The sequence below is a fragment of the Geotrypetes seraphini genome, chromosome 4, assembly GCF_902459505.1.
Source record: "Geotrypetes seraphini chromosome 4, aGeoSer1.1, whole genome shotgun sequence".
NCBI lineage: Eukaryota > Metazoa > Chordata > Amphibia > Gymnophiona > Dermophiidae > Geotrypetes > Geotrypetes seraphini.
In genome coordinates this window covers 288,440,319-288,461,187 of record NC_047087.1, presented here as the reverse complement: position 1 = coordinate 288,461,187, position 20,869 = coordinate 288,440,319, and the positions used below count along the sequence as shown (strand labels likewise).

General features: G+C 44.6%; 1 protein-coding gene across 3 annotated transcripts in view; it reads right to left on the bottom strand.

Moving 5' to 3' along the window:
* Positions 1 to 20,869, bottom strand: part of OGA (O-GlcNAcase) — a 247,621-nt gene that overhangs the window by 11,053 nt on the left and 215,699 nt on the right. For all 3 annotated transcript variants that reach the window (XM_033940315.1, XM_033940316.1, XM_033940317.1), the window contains one exon: positions 15,614 to 15,773. In XM_033940315.1, coding sequence (XP_033796206.1) covers positions 15,614 to 15,773 — 160 coding nt within the window. The remainder of the gene's footprint in view (positions 1 to 15,613; positions 15,774 to 20,869) is intronic.

Sequence of the window (20,869 nt, the reverse complement as noted above, 5' to 3'; positions counted from 1 at the left end):
TCGAAGCACAAAGCCTTAGACGACGTCAAGGCACCAAGCCGCCTCCTACGTCGAGGCACAGGGCCTCAGGCGGCGGTGAGGCACCAAGCCACAGTCGACGTCGAGGCACCAAGCCGCAGTCAACATCGAGGCACCAAGCCGCAGTCGACGTCGAGGCACCAAGCCACAGTCGACGTCGAGGCACAAAGTCTCAAACGACGTCGAGGCACAAAGCCGGAGTCGACGTCGAGGCACAAAGCCCCAGTCGAGGTCGAGGCACAAAGCCTCAGTCGAGGTACGAAGCCCCAGTCGACGTCGAGGCACGAAGCCCCAGTGGACGTCGAGGCACGAAGCCTCAGTGGACGTCGAGGCACGAAGCCTCAGTGGACGTCGAGGCACGAAGCCTCAGTGGACGTCGAGGCACGAAGCCTCAGTGGACGTCGAGGCACGAAGCCTCAGTGGACGTCGAGGCACGAAGCCTCAGTGGACGTCGAGGCACGAAGCCTCAGTGGACGTCGAGGCACGAAGCCTCAGTGGACGTCGAGGTACGAAGCCTCAGTGGACGTCGAGGCACGAAACCCCAGTCGACGTCGAGGCACGAAACCCCAGTCGACGTCGAGGCACGAAACCCCAGTCGACGTCGAGGCACGAAGCCCCAGTCGACGTCGAGGCACGAAGCCCCAGTCGACGTCGAGGCACGAAGCCCCAGTCGACGTCGAGGCACGAAGCCCCAGTCGACGTCGAGGCACGAAGCCCCAGTCGACGTCGAGGCACGAAGCCCCAGTCGACGTCGAGGCACGAAGCCCCAGTCGACGTCGAGGCACGAAGCCCCAGTCGACGTCGAGGCACGAAGCTCCAGTCGACGTCGAGGCACGAAGCTCCAGTCGACGTCGAGGCACATCGAGGTTCAGAAGTCGGCACCGTACCAATGAAACTGGTAATAAAGGTGCAGCAGTGCGCTCCATAAAGGGCAACCTCGAGATGAGTATTCCCATGAAAGGAGGCACGCTTCGAAGGTCTCGTAGAGGCGGGCACGACTGCACTCGATGCCTGGAATGCCTGAGACTCAGCCGGTGGCATTACCGAGGTAACGCAGCTAGAAGAACAGAAAGAAAGAAGACTTACCGGGGATCGAAGCTACTCAGTCCGATTCCAACGAAGGAAAAATGGTCCTGGCCATCCTGCTCACACGAGGTGAGCCCAGAGAGAGGCCAGGGAAGAAGAAAATACAGCTGCAGCCAAATGAGGCCTAGCCGCATGGCTGAGGCCCAAGAAGGGCCTGCTGGTGGAACCAGCAGAAACACAATAAAAAGTCCTTTTTTTTTTTAAACAAAGAAATACACGATCAATCAACAAACGCACAGCGACTCCCTAACAAAATAAAGAAGCCGCGGTGCTAGAAAGGCACTTATAAGAACGCAGAGAAGAGAGACAGGGCTTTCTGGCTCCGCGGAAAACTAAGAACTGAAGACTATGAGGAGGGGATGCGCCCTCTAGTGGATCAGGAAGGCACACACATGCGTGGTGCAGCACTAGCAAACTTGAAATCTTCAATCAAGTTTGCTTGAAAAGCTGTCCGCATCGGGGCTCCGTGGATGACGTCACCCACATGTGAGAATATGCTGCCTGCTTGTCCTGGGATAAAAAACTTTTCCTCTCTCTGTTCAATCCTAGCTCACGTTTGCGGTCTAACACCAGCTCTGGCAGGATACACATTTCAAATCTGACATATTATAATCACAAAACAGAAAATAAAATGATTTTTTTCTACCTTTCAAATCATGTTGGTCCCAGGCTCTGGTTGTCTTCTGATAACTCGCTTCTTTCTTCTTTCTCCGTGCTAACCATCTATCTTCCATCTGTGTCCTAACCTTCCACTTCCATTCCTTTCCCCTGGTCTGGCATCTGTCTCCTTCCCCCCATGCCCTGACATCTCTCCCTCCAGGGTCTAGTATCGCCTTTCCTTTCCCTCTCTCCCATGGTCTTAGCATCTCTCTTTCCTCTCCTCTCCCTTCCTGGTCTTCCTTCTCCCTCCCCAATTGGGTGCAGCAGCAGCATTTCTCTTCCCCCTTCCCCTTCCCCCTTCCCCTCTCACTCTCTCCTCCACTGCTCTTCCCCTTCCCCTCTCCTCCTCCACTGCTCTCCCATCAGTCCTGCTGCAGCTTTCCCTCTTCCATTTTAAGTCCAGCAGCACTCTCCTCTGTTCCCAATCCAGCAGCACCTCTCTCTCATCTTCCTCCACCACTCAGCTCCAACAGTACCTTCTCCCTCCTCCTCTCTACTTCCGTTTCCCCCACCAATTAGCTGCAGCACCCCTCCTTTCAAGTTTCAAGTTTATTATTTTTCTTGATTAATCGCTTAATCAAATTCAAAGCGATGTACATATTAAAAGATAATTAATAAAAAACAAACAGTACAAACTATAAATACTTACATTGGGTAATACATATTACATTACATAAGGTAAGAGGGGTATTTGAAATACATTTGTTAAATAAAAGCAGAACAAAGGAAAAGCACAATAGGGAAAACATTTAAGTATTAAGGTATAAACTATTAAATTACTAATTTTAAAAAATTATTAACTTAAAATATTAAAAGCATCATTAAAAAGAAATGTTTTTAAATTACTTTTAAATTTTACCAAGTCTTGCTCATTACGTAAAAAAATTGGGAGAGCATTCCAGGTCTGTGGTGCTGTTACTGAAAATATAAACTGCCGTCTGGTGTTTATAAATTTCAGTGAGGGAACAGTCAGTAAATTCTGATCAATGGATCTTAAAGTTCTGGTTGGGTGATATGGTATTAGTAATTTATAAATGAATGCAGGAGTCTTATACAGTAGAGACTTGAAAGTAAGCAAACAAAGTTTGTATGATATCCGATGGATAATAGGAAGCCAATGCGCGTTTTTTAGGAGAGGGGTAACATGGTCAAATTTTCTGGATTTGGTAATGAGTTTTATGGAAACATTTTGGATAATTTGTAAACGTCACCAGATAATTTGTAAACATCCCCAGAGCAAGCAGCACCTCTCCTCTTCAACTAGCAGGGCTCCTCTCCCTTCCCTTCCCTCTGACTAGCAGTACCTTACCCACTCACCTCCCAGGTCTAGCAGCACCACTCCTTCCTCTCCTCCTATCAGCACCCTTCCCTCTTGTCTCCTAAGTCCATCGGCACCACGCTCCCCTCCCGATTAATAGGCTCTCACCGGCCTGACACAGCACAGCCTGACGTTCTGTGTTTGACTCCGGCTAAAAAAAGAAAAAAACCTCCGAAAAACCAGGCGATTTTTCAAACCCTCATGGTTAACACTAGCCTGGCTTAGCAGCTGCACCGCTCTCTCCTTCCATAGCTTTAGCGAGTCAATTCCCTTCTGTAGCCTCAGGGCCTCTGCTAGGCTGGCCCGCCTCCAAGGAAGAAGGAAGTTGCATCATCGGAGGCGGGCTGGCTTAGCAGAGGTCCTGAGGCTGCAGAAGGGAATTGACTCGCTAAAACTATGGAAGGAGAGAGAGGTGCAGCTAATCCAGGCTAGTGTTACCAGGAGGGTTTGAAAAATCACCTGGTTTTTCGGAGGGTTTTTTTCTTTTTTTAGCCGGAGTCAAACACAGAACGTCAGGCTGTGCCGAGTCAGATCGGGGTATCCACAAGCCAGTGAGAGAGTTTTAAAAAAAAAAGTTTTGAGTGGCGGCGTCCGACAGCTGGATTCGTGATTGCGATGACAGCCGGGCATGGGGAAGAGGGTTGGGTCCCGAATCGGAGAGGCCGATTTTTTAAAAATACACATAGATTCGAATCGATTCACCCAAAGTGAATTGGTGAATCGATTTGAATTGGAAATCGGGCAGCACTACTCAATACTGTAGATGCTTGCTGGGAAGAGGATGGCTCTGAGCTGGTTTCCCCGATGGTGGAATAACTTCCAATGTCGATGCCGCCGGTACCAAAGGCTCGGCACAAACCAAAGAGTCCATGGCCATGCTGAAGATCTTCTCTTGTTGGATGTAGCGAGCCTTCAACAAGTGTTTCTGCAGTGTGGACCAACATGTACAGGAGTCTACCCGCCCAAACACTGCAAACACCAACTATGCGGACCAGTTATGGAAACAGGGCGCTGTTATGGGAATAGCACTTCTTAAACCCGCTCGATGGTTCTGACATGGATGGAAAAATCTCGGCAGTGAGGTTAAACTCAATTTTGGTGACAGAAAAAGAAAAGCCTGCCAAGGGAGAAAAACAGAGGGCCGAAGGCCCATCTATAAAAACAAGGAAAGAACACAAAATTGTTTATTTGTTTTTTGTAGATCGAAGAAGAAAGTAAGAAAGATAATCAGGAAAAATGGCAATAGCCAAGGAAAAAAAACAAAATGCTGATGGGAAGGCAACAATCACCCTGGACAGAGTCCAGAAAAAAGCACTTCGCTCTGTGGAAATGAAGAACTGAGGTATCGTGAGCTGGCGTCGGGTGAGAAGGCACTTGTGCTTGCGTGGTGCAGGCAGTCGCCATCTCTCTAAGAATCTTAAAGTAGTAATACTTTTAACACTGTCCATACCGGGTTCCGTGGATGATGATATCCACATGTGAGAATATGCTGCCTGCTTATCCTAGGATAATATAACAGATCATGCCAGGTATGCCTTAGTCTGTATGCTAGGTACAGTGACATGTCCATTTCTAAATCTCTGCTGCTTGTAGCTTGGGAGTATTCAGTTGGAAATTTTTCTTTCTTTCTTTACTTGGCTTGAAGAATTTGGGAAACACTGATTTAGTCTACACTTGAAACACCATTCATGATACCTGGCTGAAATTTGGACAGTATGCCAAAAACAATGTACAAAAATCATCATAAAATGTGGTTTTAGTTTGAAAATTAAAGGCCTGTGATATGAATTCTGAGAAAGAAGTGAGCGAGATACTGTGCCAGAAATGATACTGAACTGAAACAAATCTCTGTAAACCTGAAGCATACATGGGGCAATTTGATAAAGAATAGCAAATGAACTGGAACAAAATGCACACATCCAAGAGTACTTGCAGAGCTATTAGCAGTAATATGTAATTTATATTTAAAATCAAATGTGGTAACAGAAAATTGTAATGCCAGTTTTTTAAAGAAGTTCCAGAAGTGACCAGGGAAACGACAGACTAGCGAGTCTGACATCTGTGACAGTAAAATGGTTGACTGTTATAAAGAACAAAATTACTAAACAAAAACATAAGCAAGAATTAATGGGATAAACCCAACATGGATTTAGCCAAGGGAAATCTTTCCTCACTAATCTGCTACATTTCTTTGAAGGGGGTGAATAAACAGAGGTGAGCTGGTTGATTTTGTATATTTGGATTTTCAGAAGGCATTTGTCAAAGTACCTCATAAAGTACTTCTGAGAAAGTAATGAGATAGGAGGCAGTATCCTATTATGGATTAAGAACAGGTAAAACAATAGAAAACAGGAGTAGGGTTAAATGCTAATATTTTTAATGGAGAAGGATAAATACTGGGGTTCTGTACAGGAATCTGTGCTAGGACTGCTGCCATCGGATACAGAAGAGCCACTGTCTTGGCTACTTTAAGGGACCATTGCTCCGTGACTAGTACACTGATCTCAGGATGCCAGGGAAGTGAAGAAGACTAGGTTCTCACTCTGCTCATTATAGAGCTAGGAGCAGAGAGGACCTACTGGGAGTCCAACTCCCACAAAGAGTCAGTGATAAGCTCTAACAGAGCCGAGGGTCTAAACAGACGGTGGACTTTAGGGTAATCCCCTTGATTGAGGGCCACCACTGTATCTTGCGAATTCATACCTGCCTGCAACCCTATATCGCCTGAGAGGGAGGGCTCACTCTGTGACAGTAAAGGCCCATTGGATTCTGGCTAGCCTCTGACACTGAGGCAGATGTGCCCTGGGAGCCCCAGCCCCTTTGTGTGCCTCCTGGTGCACTGCCAGATATCCCCTGGGGATCTTGGCCATCCAGATAAGCTCTCCATATTAGATTGACAAATTCCAGAGAAAATGCCATATTAGGCAGCACGGAGTCTCCTTTAGATGACTCCAGCTTGTGTCTCTTGGGCTCCTTGGCCTCAGTGCCCCTGCATTTAGGATGACCACTATTCCAGGGCTCTGTAAGGGGTTTATGCCCAACCGATGGACCCCGACTTTTCCTCAGTCGTACATAGCAAAGGGAAAGTTAAGCTGACCACCTATGCTTCACATGTTGCATGGCACATGGTGTTAGGGTGCTCTATGGGCACCCAACCAGTGTAAACCTAGCATGAACTAGGGGTAAAGGAGCCAGAGGACTCCATCCCTGCCAGTTAACTAAAACAAAACAAAAAAGCAATTTTGTGATTTTTGGAGGTAGGAAAACCTAAGGGAAGGGGCAGAAATCCTGAAAAAGAAAGGTGTTTATGACCCTCCCCCCAATCAAACAAGCATTGGATCTGCTACTCTGGTCATGAAACAGAGGAAAAATGGCATTGCATTTATCCTGGACAATAAGCTTTCAAAGACGGTACTAAAGTATGATGTTATCAGTGACAGAGTTATGTCAATCTGTCTACAGGGATGTCACCTTGAACAACGTATATGCTCCAATGATAGACGCGGAAGACGAGGATATAGAGTTGTTCTATGAACAACTTCAAAATGAAATAGATCAAACGTCAAAACAAGATCTACTGATCATTATGAGATATTTCAATGCAAAAATAGGAAGTATACCTGAAAATGCAGTGGTTTGAAAGCACAGCATAGGAGAAAGAAATGAAGCTGGTGATAACTTAATACAGTTTTGCAAAACAAACCGTCAATCATGAATATGTATTTTCAACACCACAAACATCACCAGTACAAGTGGACCTCTCCAAATGGCATGCATCAAAATCAAATTGACTACATCTGCATAGGACAGAGATGGAAATCTGCAGTTTTGACTGGAAGGACTAAACCAGGAGCTGATTGTGGAAGCAAGCACAAGCTCTTGACATGCAAGATCAAAGTAAAGCTTTGCAAGAAAATCATTAGAGACCTCCCAAAATATGATACTGAAAATATTCTAAAATGTCAAACAGGTTTCATGAATACAACTAGTGCAAGCATATGAGGTCTTTTTCCTCTCGTTTTCACACTAGTTGCGTTCATGAAACTTTTTTGACATTTTGTTAGTAACAGTTGAGGCTTCTTGCCATTATCGATTGGTATTACTGAAAATATTCCAATAGACTATTGAAAAAAACTAAACAAAAGATTTGCCTGTCTTGATTCAGGAGACAGAAAGCCTTTAGAGTTATGGAATGACATCAAAACTGTAATTAGGGATGAAACTAAAAAAACACTCCAGAAGAGAAAGAAAGCAATGTTACTTACCGTAACAGTTGTTATCCAGGGACAGCAGGCAGCTATTCTCACTAGTGGGTAATGTCATCCAACGGAGCCCCGATGCAGACGTCTCACAAGCATACTTGCTTGTAGAAACTTTCAGAAGTTTCGAGTCGCCCGCACCGTGCATGCGCGAGTGCCTTCCCGCCCGATGCTCCGGCCGTGTCTCCTCAGTTCAGATAGCTAGCAGAGAAGCCAACCCAGGGGAGGTGGGTGGGACGTGAGAATAGCTGCCTGCTATCCCTGAATAACAACTGTTACGGTAAGTAACATTGCTTTATCCCAGGACAAGCAGGCAGGTATTCTCACTAGTGGGTGACCTCCAAGCTAACCATAATGGGATGGTGGGAGTGTTGGCAACTTAGGAGAATAAATTTTGTAATACTGTTTGGCCAAACTATCCATCCTGTCTGGAGAAAGTATCCAGATAATAATGAGAAGTGAAGGTATGAACCGAGGACTAAGTAGCAGCCTTACAAATCTCCTCAATCGGTGTTGATCTGAGGAAGGCTACAGAGGCTGCCATTGCTCTGATCTTATGGGCTGTGACTTTACTGTGAAGGGGTAATCCAGCCTGGGCATAGCAGAAAGAGATACAAGCCGGCATCCAGTTGGAGATGGTACGCTTAGAGATAGGACGTCCTAACTTGTTCGGATCGAAGGACATGAAAAGTTGAGGAGCAATTCTGTGTGGCTTGGTGCGTTCCAGGTAGAAAGCCAAAGCACATTTACAGTCCAGAGAATGAAGAGCTGATTCTCCAGGATGAGAATGAGGCTTCAGAAAAAACACTGGAAGAACAATGGATTGATTCAGATGAAATCCGAGACCACTTTGGGGAGGAATTTGGGATGAGTGCAAAGGACCACCTTGTCATGGTGGAATACTGTGAAAGGTGAGTCCGCAACCAATGCTTGAAGCTCACTAACTCGACGAGCAGAAGTGAGGGCAATGAGAAACACTACTTTCCAAGTGAGATACTTCAGAGGAGCTTTGTTAAGAGGTTCAAATGGAGGCTTCATAAGTTGAGAAAGAACATTGAGGTCCCAAACCACGGGAGGTGGTTTGAGGGAGGATTGACATGGAAAAATCCTTTCATGAATCTGGAAACCACAGGATGAGCAGAAAGAGGTTTCCCTTGAACAGACTGATGGAAAGCAGCAATTGCACTCAGATGGACTCGTATCGATGTAGACTTGAGGCCAGAATGAAACAAGTGCAAAAGATAGTCCAAAGCAGGAGACAAGGAGGCATGTTGAGGCTCCTTGTGATGAGAAAAGCACCAAGTAGAAAATCTAGTCCATTTTTGGGAATAGCATTGTCTAGTAGCAGGCTTCCTTGAAGCTTCTAAAACATCCCACACAGACTGTGAAAACTGAAGGGGAGTTACATTGAGAGGAACCAAGCTGTCAGGTGCAGAGACTGCAGATTGGGATGAAGCAGAGATCCCTGATGCTGTGTAAGCAGAGATGGAAACACTGGTAGAAGGAAGGGCTCCCTTCTGCTGATTGCCCCAAGGTTGTCTGGGCCACCGAGGGGCAATCAGAATCAGCATGGTCGGACTTCATCTTGACCAGAGTCTTTTGAATGAGAGGAAACGGAGGAAACGTATACAGAAAGAGATTCCTCCAGTCCAGAATAAAAGCATGTGCCTCGAGGCGAAGAGGAGTGTAGATCCTGGAGCAGAACTGAGGCAGTTTGAAGTTGTGGGGGGCTGCAAAGAGGTCTATTTGAGGCGTTCCCCACAGAGAGAAGATGTGATGAAGCAGCGTGGAATGGAGAGTCCATTCGTGAGGCTGGAGAAGACGACTCAAGTTGTCCGCCAAGACATTGTCTGCCCCCTGAATGTAGACAGCCTTGAGGAAGGTGTTGTGGCGAATCGCCCAATCCCATACCTTCAGAGCTTCCTGGCAGAGGGGAAACTGAAGAGAGTATCCCTCTCTTACGATGGAAAGGACCCAGAGGGCGGTGGTAATCGCCGTCCATCGATGATAAAAATTATGGAGGCGGCCCCCGATGGGAAAAACAGGGAAAGGCAGTTATGCTCTCTACGAGACAGTCAAAAAGGCTGAGGAGCCCTAGGGACAGCAGAAGGTTGAGGTTTCTGCTGCGGCTTCTGCTGGTGCTGTCTCTTCACAGGCTGACGTATGGTAGGTGCCTGTTTCAGTGGATAACGCCGCTGGTAGATTAAAGGCGGACAGGATGGACGAGTAGCAGCAGGCTTGGGCTTCGGACGGAGAATGGATTGAAACGACTTCTCATGGTCCGACAGCTTCTTGGTTGCCGCCTCGATGGACTCGTCGAAGAGGTCGGCTCCCGCAAACGGGATGTTAGCAAGCCTGTCTTGAAGGTTCGGGTCCATGTCAATTGTCTGAAGCCACGCCAAGCATCGCATGGCCACCGAACAAGCAGCAGCCCTCGCCGCGAGTTCAAAGGCGTCGTACGAGGACTGCATCATCTGCAGTCGAAGCTGGAACAACGAAGCCAGGACCTCTTGGTACTCGAAGTGAGTCTGAGAATCCAAATAGGGCAGGAACTTTTGCAGGACTGAGAGGAAAAACTCGAAGTAGGTGGCAAAATGAAAACTATAATTCAGGACTCGCGAGGCCATCATCGAGTTCTGGTAGATGCGCCTGCCAAATCTGTCCATTGTCTTGCCCTCCCGGCCAGGTGGAACGGTGGCATAGACCTGGGAGGGGTGAGACCACTTCAAGGAGGACTCATCCAAAAGCGACTGATGGGAGAGCTGGGCACCGTCGAATCCCTTCTGGTGCACCGTGCGGTACCTGGCATCCAATTTCCCTGGAACAGCGGGAATGGAGTAAGGGGTCTCAAAACATCTCATGAATGTCTGGTCCAGCAGCTTATGCAGAGGAAGCTTGAGAGACTCAGCAGGAAGTTGAGGGAGATGCATCGTCTCCAAATACTCCTTTGAAAACTTGGAGCCCGAGTCCAGGGTAATGTCCAGGTCGACAGCCATCTGCCGAAGGAACGAGGAGAAAGAGAGCTGGTCCGCCAGCGCAGGGCCTCGAGGAGGACTTGACGAAGTTGAAGCCTCTGGCTCCACCGAGACCGGGGAGCGGCAGGGAGAGAAAGAACCCATGGTGTCCTCGAGCTCCGGCAGAGGAGGCGGTGAAGAATCCGATGGAGAATACTCGAGGAAAGGCTGTTTGCAACGAGGCAAGGCATGCCTCAATGAATGCCTCGAACAATGACCAGAACAGTGCCTAGAAGTAGGCCTCGATCGTCAAGGCGAGTGAGGTGTCGAGGCGTCCAGCGAGTGGATGGGGCTGGAGGCGGTGGATCGAAGCAGAGGTGGTTGGCCAGAAGCACCTCGAGGCATCCGCCAAGCCTCGAGGCTCAGCATCTGAGGTAACGGATCCAGAGGAGGCCCTCGCAAAGACTCTGCTCCTTGCATTGAGGGAATCGGTTCCAAGGACAGCATGGGCAAAGACACTACTCCTTGCAATGCATGCTTCAATGCCAGACCAGACACTCACAGAGACTCGGCTCCCTGTAGCGAGTGTACGTCGAGGAGGCACCGGAGGCGGCTCGACCTCGCGGGAGGCCTCCGCATGCCCAGGCTGGATTTGGGAGAGAAGCTTCGGCCCTATAATGGTGACGAGCTCAATGAATTGCTTCTCCATTAAGTTCTGGAACGAAGCCGGCAAGGAGGGATCTGCATCTGCAATGGGACCTCCAGCACGGGCTTCGCGGTCCTTGGCCTTAGAAGCCTTGGGCACCTTGAGCACCACGGAAGGAATGGGCTGCTGTGCTACCTGACCTGAGGAGACAGAGGAAGGCACCGCAGCAGGTGTCGGAGCCGGAGCCGGCACAAACGAAGCAAGCTTGAGGAGACTTGCGGCCGCTGAGGTGGAAGGCGGGAGAGTCGAGGCGGAAGTCGATGATGTGGCGCTCTTCGATGAGGATAACTCCGTCGACGCCTCCATGCTGAACAGCGACTCCCACAAGAAGCAGCGACGCTTGAAAGCATGTGCTGTAAGTGTGGAGCAAGGCCGGCGCGATTTCGGAAGGTGTTGAGGCCCGAGACACTGAAGACAGCGTCGATGAGGGTCAGTCAGCGAAATCACGCGCTGGCACTTGACACACTTTTTAAAACCGGTGATAGGTCTAGGCCGTGACATAGGCCGAAAAAGCTCCGCCGCATGATCAAAGCCGCGGCCTCGTGGCCTTACCGGTCGAACCGACAGAAGAAATTTTTTTTTTAAACAACTAAACACGATGTAAAATCAATGATTATGAGTAAAAATAACCCAAAAGGCACAAGTGAAAGAACTTCGCGCAGAGAGTCGAAGACGGACTTCTCGGCTCCGTGAAAAAGTAAGAACTGAGGAGACAAGCACGGTGCATCGGGCAGGAAGGCACTCACGCATGCGCGGTGCGGGCGACTCGAAACTTCTGAAAGTTTCTACAAGCAAGTATGCTTGTGAGACGTCCGCATCGGGGCTCCGTTGGATGACGTCACCCACTAGTGAGAATACATGCCTGCTTGTCCTAGGATAAAGCCAAGAAATTGCCTTGGATCGCTGAAGAAATCAGAAAAGCAGCAGCACATCGACAACCAGCAAAACTTTCTGGTGATAGAGAAAAACTATTACAAATGAACCAAGTGTTTCAATGTCAAGTTCAGCAAGACAAAGAATGATATCTAAAGGATATTTGTCAGAAAATTTAATCACCACATGTAAACGGAAAAAAACAGACTAGTGTTATCAGGAGGTTAAGAAATTCCAACCAAAATTCCAGCCTCGGTTGGGGATGCTTAAAGACACCAATGGAATGATGCTGAATAATCCAGAAGGCATTCAAGTTTTATTATTTTTAATTTACCGACCAATGACATGTATCTAGCCAGTTTACAATGCTAAAAAAAAGTTAAAAGGTTAAAATAATAATTATAGGTGGGGGAAAAGTGAACATAAAAAGACAATTTACAAATACAAACATGAACTTGAGGGTAAAAAGGGGAAGGGGGAGTTGATAATTACATCATTAAAAACAAAGTTAAAATGAAAGGGAAAAGGGGGGATATAACATCAGGAATAGGGGTCGCTTCTTAAAAGCGGTTGATGATAAATTTTTTTGCTAGCTGTTGGAGAAGTATTTAAAGGCTGTGATATGCGTCTTGAAATAAGAACATTTTTAGTTTGGTCTTGAATTTGTCGAGAAAATTTTCATGACCGAGTTGAGGTGGCATGGTGTTACATAAAGTTGGAGCGACTACGGAGAAGTTAGTTTTCCTAGTGTAGTAGAATTCTTTGATGGAAGGGATGGTAAATAAGTTCTGTTCTGCTGATCTAAAGGTCCGAGAAGGGCAGAGAGGGATGATGAGTTTATCAAGAAAAGGTGGAAGACGCGAAAGTTTGATTTTAAAGACCAGCATTAAGGTTTTATAAGTGATACGGTGTGTAATGGGTAGCCAGTGGGCTTCTTTCAGAAGAGGAGTAACGTTATCATATTTCCCTACCTTGTGTATAAGTTTAATTGCCGTATTTTGGATGAGATGCAGATGACGTAATTCTTTTTGGGGAATTCCATTGTATAGAGAATTACAATAATCTAAATGAGAAATGACCAGTGAGTGGACGAGGATTGTGATAGCATTAGTTTTGAGAATTGAAGTTAGGGAACGGGTAAGCCGGAGTTTGTAGAAGCAGTTTTTTACAATGGTGCTTATCTGGTCATGAAAGGTTAAATCTTTATCTATAGTTACTCCAAGCAGTTTTATTTTTTATTCCATTTTTACTGGGCAAGATTTAATGGAGATTTTTCCTTTTATTATTTTGTTGTTCCTGATCGGGAAGAATATACCGCAGGATTTATCGATGTTAAGGGAAAGTTTATTTATGTGGAACCAATCACTGATTTTGTCCAGTTTGGTAATAAAGAGATGGCAAGAATATACGAAAAATCTATACAAAAAAGGTAATGAGGATAATATTTGGGAAATTCAACAGGAAACTGACGCCAAAGAAGGACCAAATATTTTAAAAGAAGTAACAGCAGCAATTAAAGCTTTATCGAAAACAAGTCACCTGGTATGGATGGTATTCCAATTAATCAAAAGCTCAGAAGGTGCTATCATGGCCCTCACTCAACTGTGTCAACAGATTTGGAAGGAAAAAACATGGCCAACTGATTGGAGAAGATCACTGCTCATACCTATGCCAAAGAAAAGTGACGCCAAGGACTGTAACAGCTACAGAACGATTGCATTAATTCCACACACCAGCAAAATAACGCAGAAAATAATACCACTAAGCCTACATTCATACATTGAGAAAGAACTACCCAAAGTTCAGGCTGGTTTCAGAAAAGGTTGAGGAACAAGAGACATTATTGTCAATGTTAGATGGATATTGGAGAAGAGCAAAGAACAGCAAAAGCCCCTATACTTTTGCTTTATTGACTATAGCAAAGCTTTTGACTCTGTGGATCACGATAAACTATGGAGAACTCTATCAGCTAAGTTATGTGTTTGGGTATTCCCATTTGTAAAAAAGAGCCTCTGTCAAAATCAAGAAGCTGCAGTGAGAACAGAATATGGCGACACCAATTGGTTGCCAATAAAACATGGAGTCAGGCAAGGATGCATCTTGACACCTTACCTGTTCAACCTTTATGGCAAAAGCCATTTTCAGAAAAGCAAATTTGAAAGAAGAGAACATTGGTTTCAATGGTTTCAAAGTTGGTGGCTGAAATAAACAACCTGCACTATGCAGATGATACAAAACTCATCACCAACAGCAAAGACGACATGCTGTATCTACTGAAAAAGAGTCAAAGCCGAATGTCATAATATGGGATTAGAATTGAACATAAACAAATCGAAGATCATGAACATGAAAAATTATGAAGATTTTGAGCTTGAAGCGAAAGAACAGAAGTTGGAAAGGATTTCAATATCCTGGCTCTTTCATAAACAAAAAAGCAACTAGCAGGAAAGAAATACTACACAGAATAGCACTGGGTCGCTCTTCAATGAAGGATCATGACAAAGGCAAGGAAACACTGACTCCAAACAAAGATCAGACTTGTCCACATACTCATTTTCTCAGTAGTCAATTACAGATGCAAAAAGCTGGGCATTACAGAAACAAGACAGAGAGAAGATTGACTCATTTGAGTTTTGGTTCTGGAGAAGGATTTTGTATGTGCCATGTACTGCCAGAAGAACTAAAAAAATTGATTCTGGAAGCGATCAAACCGGCTATGTAACTCAAAGCTCAAATGATGAAGTTACGACTGCCTTATGGAGAAGGACATTTGGTTTGGAAGGAACGAAGGAACCAGATGAAGAAGGCGACCTGCAATCAGATGGCTGGACATATTGAAAACAACCATGGGGATGACACTGGAGGACCTTACCAGACAACCCAAAACTGATCATTTTAGATCTGAAATTCATCAGGTTGCTAGGATTTGAGCATGAGTCGATGGCACCTAGCAAAAAAAAAAAACCTTTCCTTTATCGCAGTGTTTCTCAACATAGTGTTACGGTGCATCCATCCAGTGGAACTTTCAGGATATTCACAATGAATAAGTATGACAGATTTTTGCATACAAAGGAGGCAATATATCATCTAGATTCTCTCTCAGGCATATTCTTTTACAGATATTTTATAAACTCCGCTGGCTGAGTGCATACCATGAACTGGACTGAGAACCACTGTTTTATAAAATAGACTCCCTATATAGAACTAGTCTCCACAAGTCTGTCAGAGATACTTCTATTGCTTAACCCTAAAGACTGACACCCAAATTCTGTATATGGTGCCTTATGCTGTACAGCCAATCTGCTTGTACAACTTAATTGTTTAATAAGCTTTACCGATGCTGATAATTTACAATTAACAACTCATAATTCCAAGCTAATTGGCACTAATTAAAAGTTATGGGTACAGCTTGGTAGGCATATTCTAAAAAGTGCTGCATGCCAGTTCTAGTGCATACATTTTAAAAAAGGGTATGGCTAGATTGTGGGCATTCCTAGAATTTATGTGCACTGTTATAGAATATGCCTAATGAATGCACAAGTTAGCTGCAGGGATTTAGGCCTAGTTTTCCTTGGCTTAAATGGGTGCACCTAAGCGCTGTGATGCACAATGACACTTAGCGAGATTCTATAAGGTGTGCATACCCTTTATAGAACCACACTTAAGCACAATTTTAGTCAGTGTCAATATTTTGGATGCCCCAAGTGCCTTATGATCCCATTTGGTTACACGTACTAACCATTAGCCTTGAGAGAGGAAAGAAGACAAGCCATCATGCTTTTAGCCACACTTGGATCTGTAACTTTTTTATGAATATCCATTTTTATCAATGATGGAAAGTTTGCAAGAAAAGTATCTGGCAGAACTTCTTGTTCTTCATGGAAACTTAACATCATTTTCTGAAAGAGAAGAAATGGACACAATTATTCACATGTTTAGTCCCATAGCAAAAAGCATTTTATAACAGAAAATATAAATAAACCACCAAAAGAGCTCTTTCACTTGATAGTCATTAAAATCTGGGTTAAGGAGGTCAAATAAGTAGAAGTAGTCTAGTGGTTAGGGCTACAGCCTCAGCACCCTGAGGTTGCATGTTCAAGCCCAGCACTGCTCCTTGTGACCCTGGGCAAGTCACTTAACACTCCATTGCCCCTGGTATGTTAGTCAGATTGTGAGCCCACTGGGACAGATAAACATGCCTGAATATAAACCACTTAGGCTACCAGGGTCTATAAATGCTAAAATAAATAAAATATTTTGCTTCAAGCTATAGCAGCATTTCTAACCAGTGTGTCATATAGCAGTTACTTACCTGTAACAGGTATTATCCGAGTACAGCAGGCAGATATTCTTACATGCGGGTGATGTCATCCACAGAGTCTGGTACAGACAGTATAAAAAAGTGTACTGTCACTTTAAAAATATTTGAAATCTCGAGACTGACCATACTGAGCATATGACAGTGCCTTCCTGTCCAATGTCAGCTTGTGGGACCATCAGTTCAGTAAAAAAAAAAAAAAAAAAAAAAAAAAAGATAAAAAGCCAACTAGGGGAGGTGGGAGGATTGTGAAAATATCTACCTGCTGTTCTCGGATAATACTTGTTAAAGGTAAATAACCGTGCTTTATCCCAGGACAAGCAGGTAGCATATTCTCACATGTGGGACTCCCTAGCCAAATCAAGTGGGCTGGAGGAAAGTTGACTATCAAGTGGAGAATCCCGTCTAGAAAGATTCCCCAGACAGTAGTGGGATTAAAAGTATGAATTGAGGACCAAGTAGCTGCTTTACAGATATCATCAATGGAAGTAAAACGTAGATGAGCTACTGATGTTGCCATTGCTCTAACCGCACGTGATGTTTCACGACCTTCCAGCATCAGCCCAGCCCAAAAATAGCAGAAAGAGATGCAGTCTAACAGCTCTGTAGAGATGGTTCTCTTAGTGACAGGAGCTCCCAGTCTGTTAGGATCAAATGACACAAACAGTTGGAGTAGAATTTTGGTGAGATTTTGTTTGACGTAAGTAATAAGCCAGAGCATGCTTACAGTCTAAAATAAGAAGTGCTGCTTCCCCAGGATGAGAATGTGGTCTTGGAAAGAAGATGGGGAGAACTATGGTCTGGCTCAGATGAAATTCAAAGACAACCTTTGGAAGGAACTTAGGATGAGTTCATAAGAACATAAGAATAGTCTTACTAGGTCAGACCAATGGTCCAGCTAACCCAGTAGCCTGTCCTTGGTGGTCAATCTAGGTCACCAGAACCTGGCAAAAACCCATAGAGTAGCAGCATTCCATACTACCGATCCAGGGCAATAAGCAAAAAGAATTATTTCTTGTTCTTAACTTCTCAGGAAAGTGTGTTATTTATAACTGATAAAGCCTTATACCATAGTGTGCCAACAAAAGAGACCAAACTGTGTGATATAAGGTGGTCCTCAGTAATCACAACTCCAAGAGACTTTCATAGAGTTGGAAGTTTGATAACCCAAATAGGTTTAATGAGAGTGGTACATCCTTATACCTCTTTGTGGTGTAATGTGCAAAATCAACACAAAAATAACACACCTAACTAGAACTTTGCCCTGTAGTTGATCGCAAAATAATTTCAAAAACAATAAGTGTCAGAAGGGAGAGCACTTCGCCTAATCTAACAATCAGCATAAGGAGAAGCAATAAGCAATTCTGAAGATACAAAAAAGTATTTATCTCCGTTGGTGAGAGTAACAATCAAAATATGCCTGTCAAAGTTCGTGCTGGAATTCAGCTCAACAGAGCTCCATTACGGAGGCAGCTGCCTCCTTCTTCAGGAGTAAACACACTGGAAGACAGTAGTAGACGCCGGGAGATCCAGGGCAAGCAGTGGCTTCCCCCATGTCTGTCTTAAACTATAGACTTTTCCTCCAGGAAACTGTTAATCTTTCTTAAAACCAGCTATGCTATCCGCTCCTACTACAACCTCTGTCAATGCATTCCAGAACGTAACTATTCTCTGAGCGAAAATTTCTTTCCTCCTATTGGTCTTAAAAGTATTTCTCTGTAATTTCAAGTGTCCTCTAGTCTCTGTAATTTTTGACAAAGTAAAAAATAAATCCACTTGTACTTGCTCTACACCATGTACACATGCGTTGCAGGGGCAGTCTTTCGAGACGTCAAAAATTATTTGAAAGTGACAGTACTTTTTATACTGTCTGTACTGGGCTCCATGGATTATATCACCCATATGTGAAAATATGCTGCCTGCTAGTCCTGGGATAATAAAACGATTTTTACTGTTTGTAAGATTCCAAGAGTAGTCCTAAACATGAGGTAGTAGTAGACACCAGCAGTGGCTCAAGTGTGCAGAAGATTTTTCTCTCTGAATGTGTGTAAAACAATTAATTATCTGTAAGAAGATGTTCGCTTGGGACATCAGGATGGAAATCCTGGATAGGTGACATCTCCAGTATTGAGGATAGAACTTTTGAGAGTGCTTGGTGGTGCATGCACACCTGTTCTTGCCTGTCACTCTCATGTGTTAGTCTATTACAAGCTTTGAGTACACCTCTTCTGGGGCGGTAGGAGGGACTTTATCCTTCTGTTCTTGGAGGAAACTTACAGCAGGTAAGTAGTCATGTTTTCTTCAGATAGTACTCCTGAGCTACAGATTTACTTTAACAGTAGTGCAAGACGACTGTGTGAGCAGAAGTCTACGTTAGAGCTCTGCAAATTTATCTGGAGAATGACCTCAAGTGGATTATCAATGTTGCCCTAGCTGACATTATGAGCTATGCTTGGATGCAAGTAGAAAGTGTGTGTTTGTGACAGCAGTCATAATCCTCTTACGATCAAAAGAAAAAGCTGGATGGACTATCAGCTATAGTTCACTCCAACTAGAAGACCAAGGCTCTCTTGCTATGTGTCTGCAGTGAACTTCATCTTTGAGGGTATGAGGTCTGGGGAAAAAATGTTGCTAAGACAACAGACTCGATAAGATGAAATTCAAATATCACCTTACGAAGGAACTTTGGATGGGTGCACCAAACCACACTATTATTGAAAAGCTTTGTGTAAGGTGGATCAGTTACTAGAGCCTGCTCATTAACTTTGTAAACTGTCAGACAACAAACGTCAAAACCTCCTAGGTTAGGTACTTCAGCTGATAAGAGTTGAGGGCTAAAAAGAGAGCTTTATCAGCTGGATAACACCACCACAAAGGTCCCACAACACTGCAGGTGGCTTCAATTGAAGCCACTCCCACATAAATCAAACTAAAAGCTATACAAAGATGGGTTTATTTTCTACATAAGCACCAATTGCACTAAAATGTACCATAACAAAGCTGGTTCTGAAAACCAACTCAGATGTAGAAGTATTCAAGCAGTTTTCGCGTGGAACAAAAAAAAAAAGGATCTAGGGCTCTACTGTCATAACAGACAGCAAACCTTTTCCATTTAAAACCACATGATTTCCTACTAAAATCTCCTCTCAAAGCCAATAAGATATGACAAACTGTCAAGCAAGTCCAGAGAAGCTAACAATAACCTTTCAACAAAGCTGTGAGGGCTAGAAACTTGATGCCTGAATGCAGAAATATGCCCTGATTCTGCATCAGTGATAGAAAGTCCTATGAGGCTAGAATGCTTTATGATGAAGCGATCTAACAGAAGAGGGAATCAGACCTGCCTCAGCCAATATGGGGCAATGAAAATCAGGGTTCCCTGTTTTGTTTGAGCTTCAGAGGAGTTCTTGCTATCAAAGGAATGAAAGATTATGTTCTAACTTTGCTAATCTTCTTTCTGATTAAAGACATAGGATTATGTACAATAGCTGTTGCTTCCCATTAGTTGCGAATCTGCACAAGGGTGTCACTCAAAAACTCAACTTCTCGACCTCTTCAGTTAGTACCAAAGCAATCGAACTCCAATGAAACAGAAGAAAAGAGGAGGGGGCAAGGGGAATTCCCAGGCAACAAACCATATTCTGCTCTGCAACTTATGATAAAAGAACAATGATTAATAACAACTAACAATTTAACATTGAACAAATTACACACATGAGTAGCTAGGAACCAACCTAAGTGCAACTAGTAGGAGCCATAAACCCCCCCAAAGGAGAAAGAGAATAGGAGCCCTTATGTTCTTTTAGTTTTGTCTCTGCTAAATCTTAAATACAGCAAAAGAGGCCCCGAGACAGACACTGGCAACATCCGAGGCAAGAATCAGGCAAATCAAAAACCTAGATGGGGCAGGGCATACAGAATCTACGTCTATCAGAAAGAAGATTAGCAAAGTAAGAACCTAACTTTCATTCTGTAGTGAAGACATAGGATTCTGTACCATAGCTGACATACCAAAGCAGTGCCAGACATCTAGGGAGGGACAGGTGAGCCTGCCCGCAGTACAGAAGACCCAAAAGCGACATCCTCTCGTGCTGCTACATCCACTGTGTAAAACCTTATAAAGGTATGGAGCGTAGACCAAGTAGCTGCTCTACAGATTTCATTAGGAGAAACAGCCTGAGACTCCGCCCAGGAAGCAGCCACACTTCTAGTGAATGTGTTGCAATTGAAATAGGGGGCTGTTTACAGCTGGCAATGTAGGAAGAAGAAACAGCCATGCAAATCCATCTGGCAATCGAAGTCTTGGAAGTTGGTTTGCCTCATCTCGATTGGCTGATCAGCACAAAAACGAGGTCGGACAGCAGGGAATCATTAGTCCCCTCCAAATAACGAAATAGGGCTCTACGCACATGAGGCCTCTGCAGAACCAGTAGGGTGAAATGCGGAGACCAATTTGATAATATCATGAATCCAGTCTCCAGTGGGTATTGTAAAAGTTGCAGATTCTGCAGCCATCTTAGAAGGTGTCACCAGGTGTTCTTTGTGGCTTTTATAGGCATGCCTGTGACGTCTCCGCGTCCCAAACCCTGCTAATCAGGCATGGGGGGGGGGGGGGGTCTACTCACTGAACTCCGCTCAACTCGTGGAGCAAAAGAGGGGAAAGCAGGTAAAAAGTTG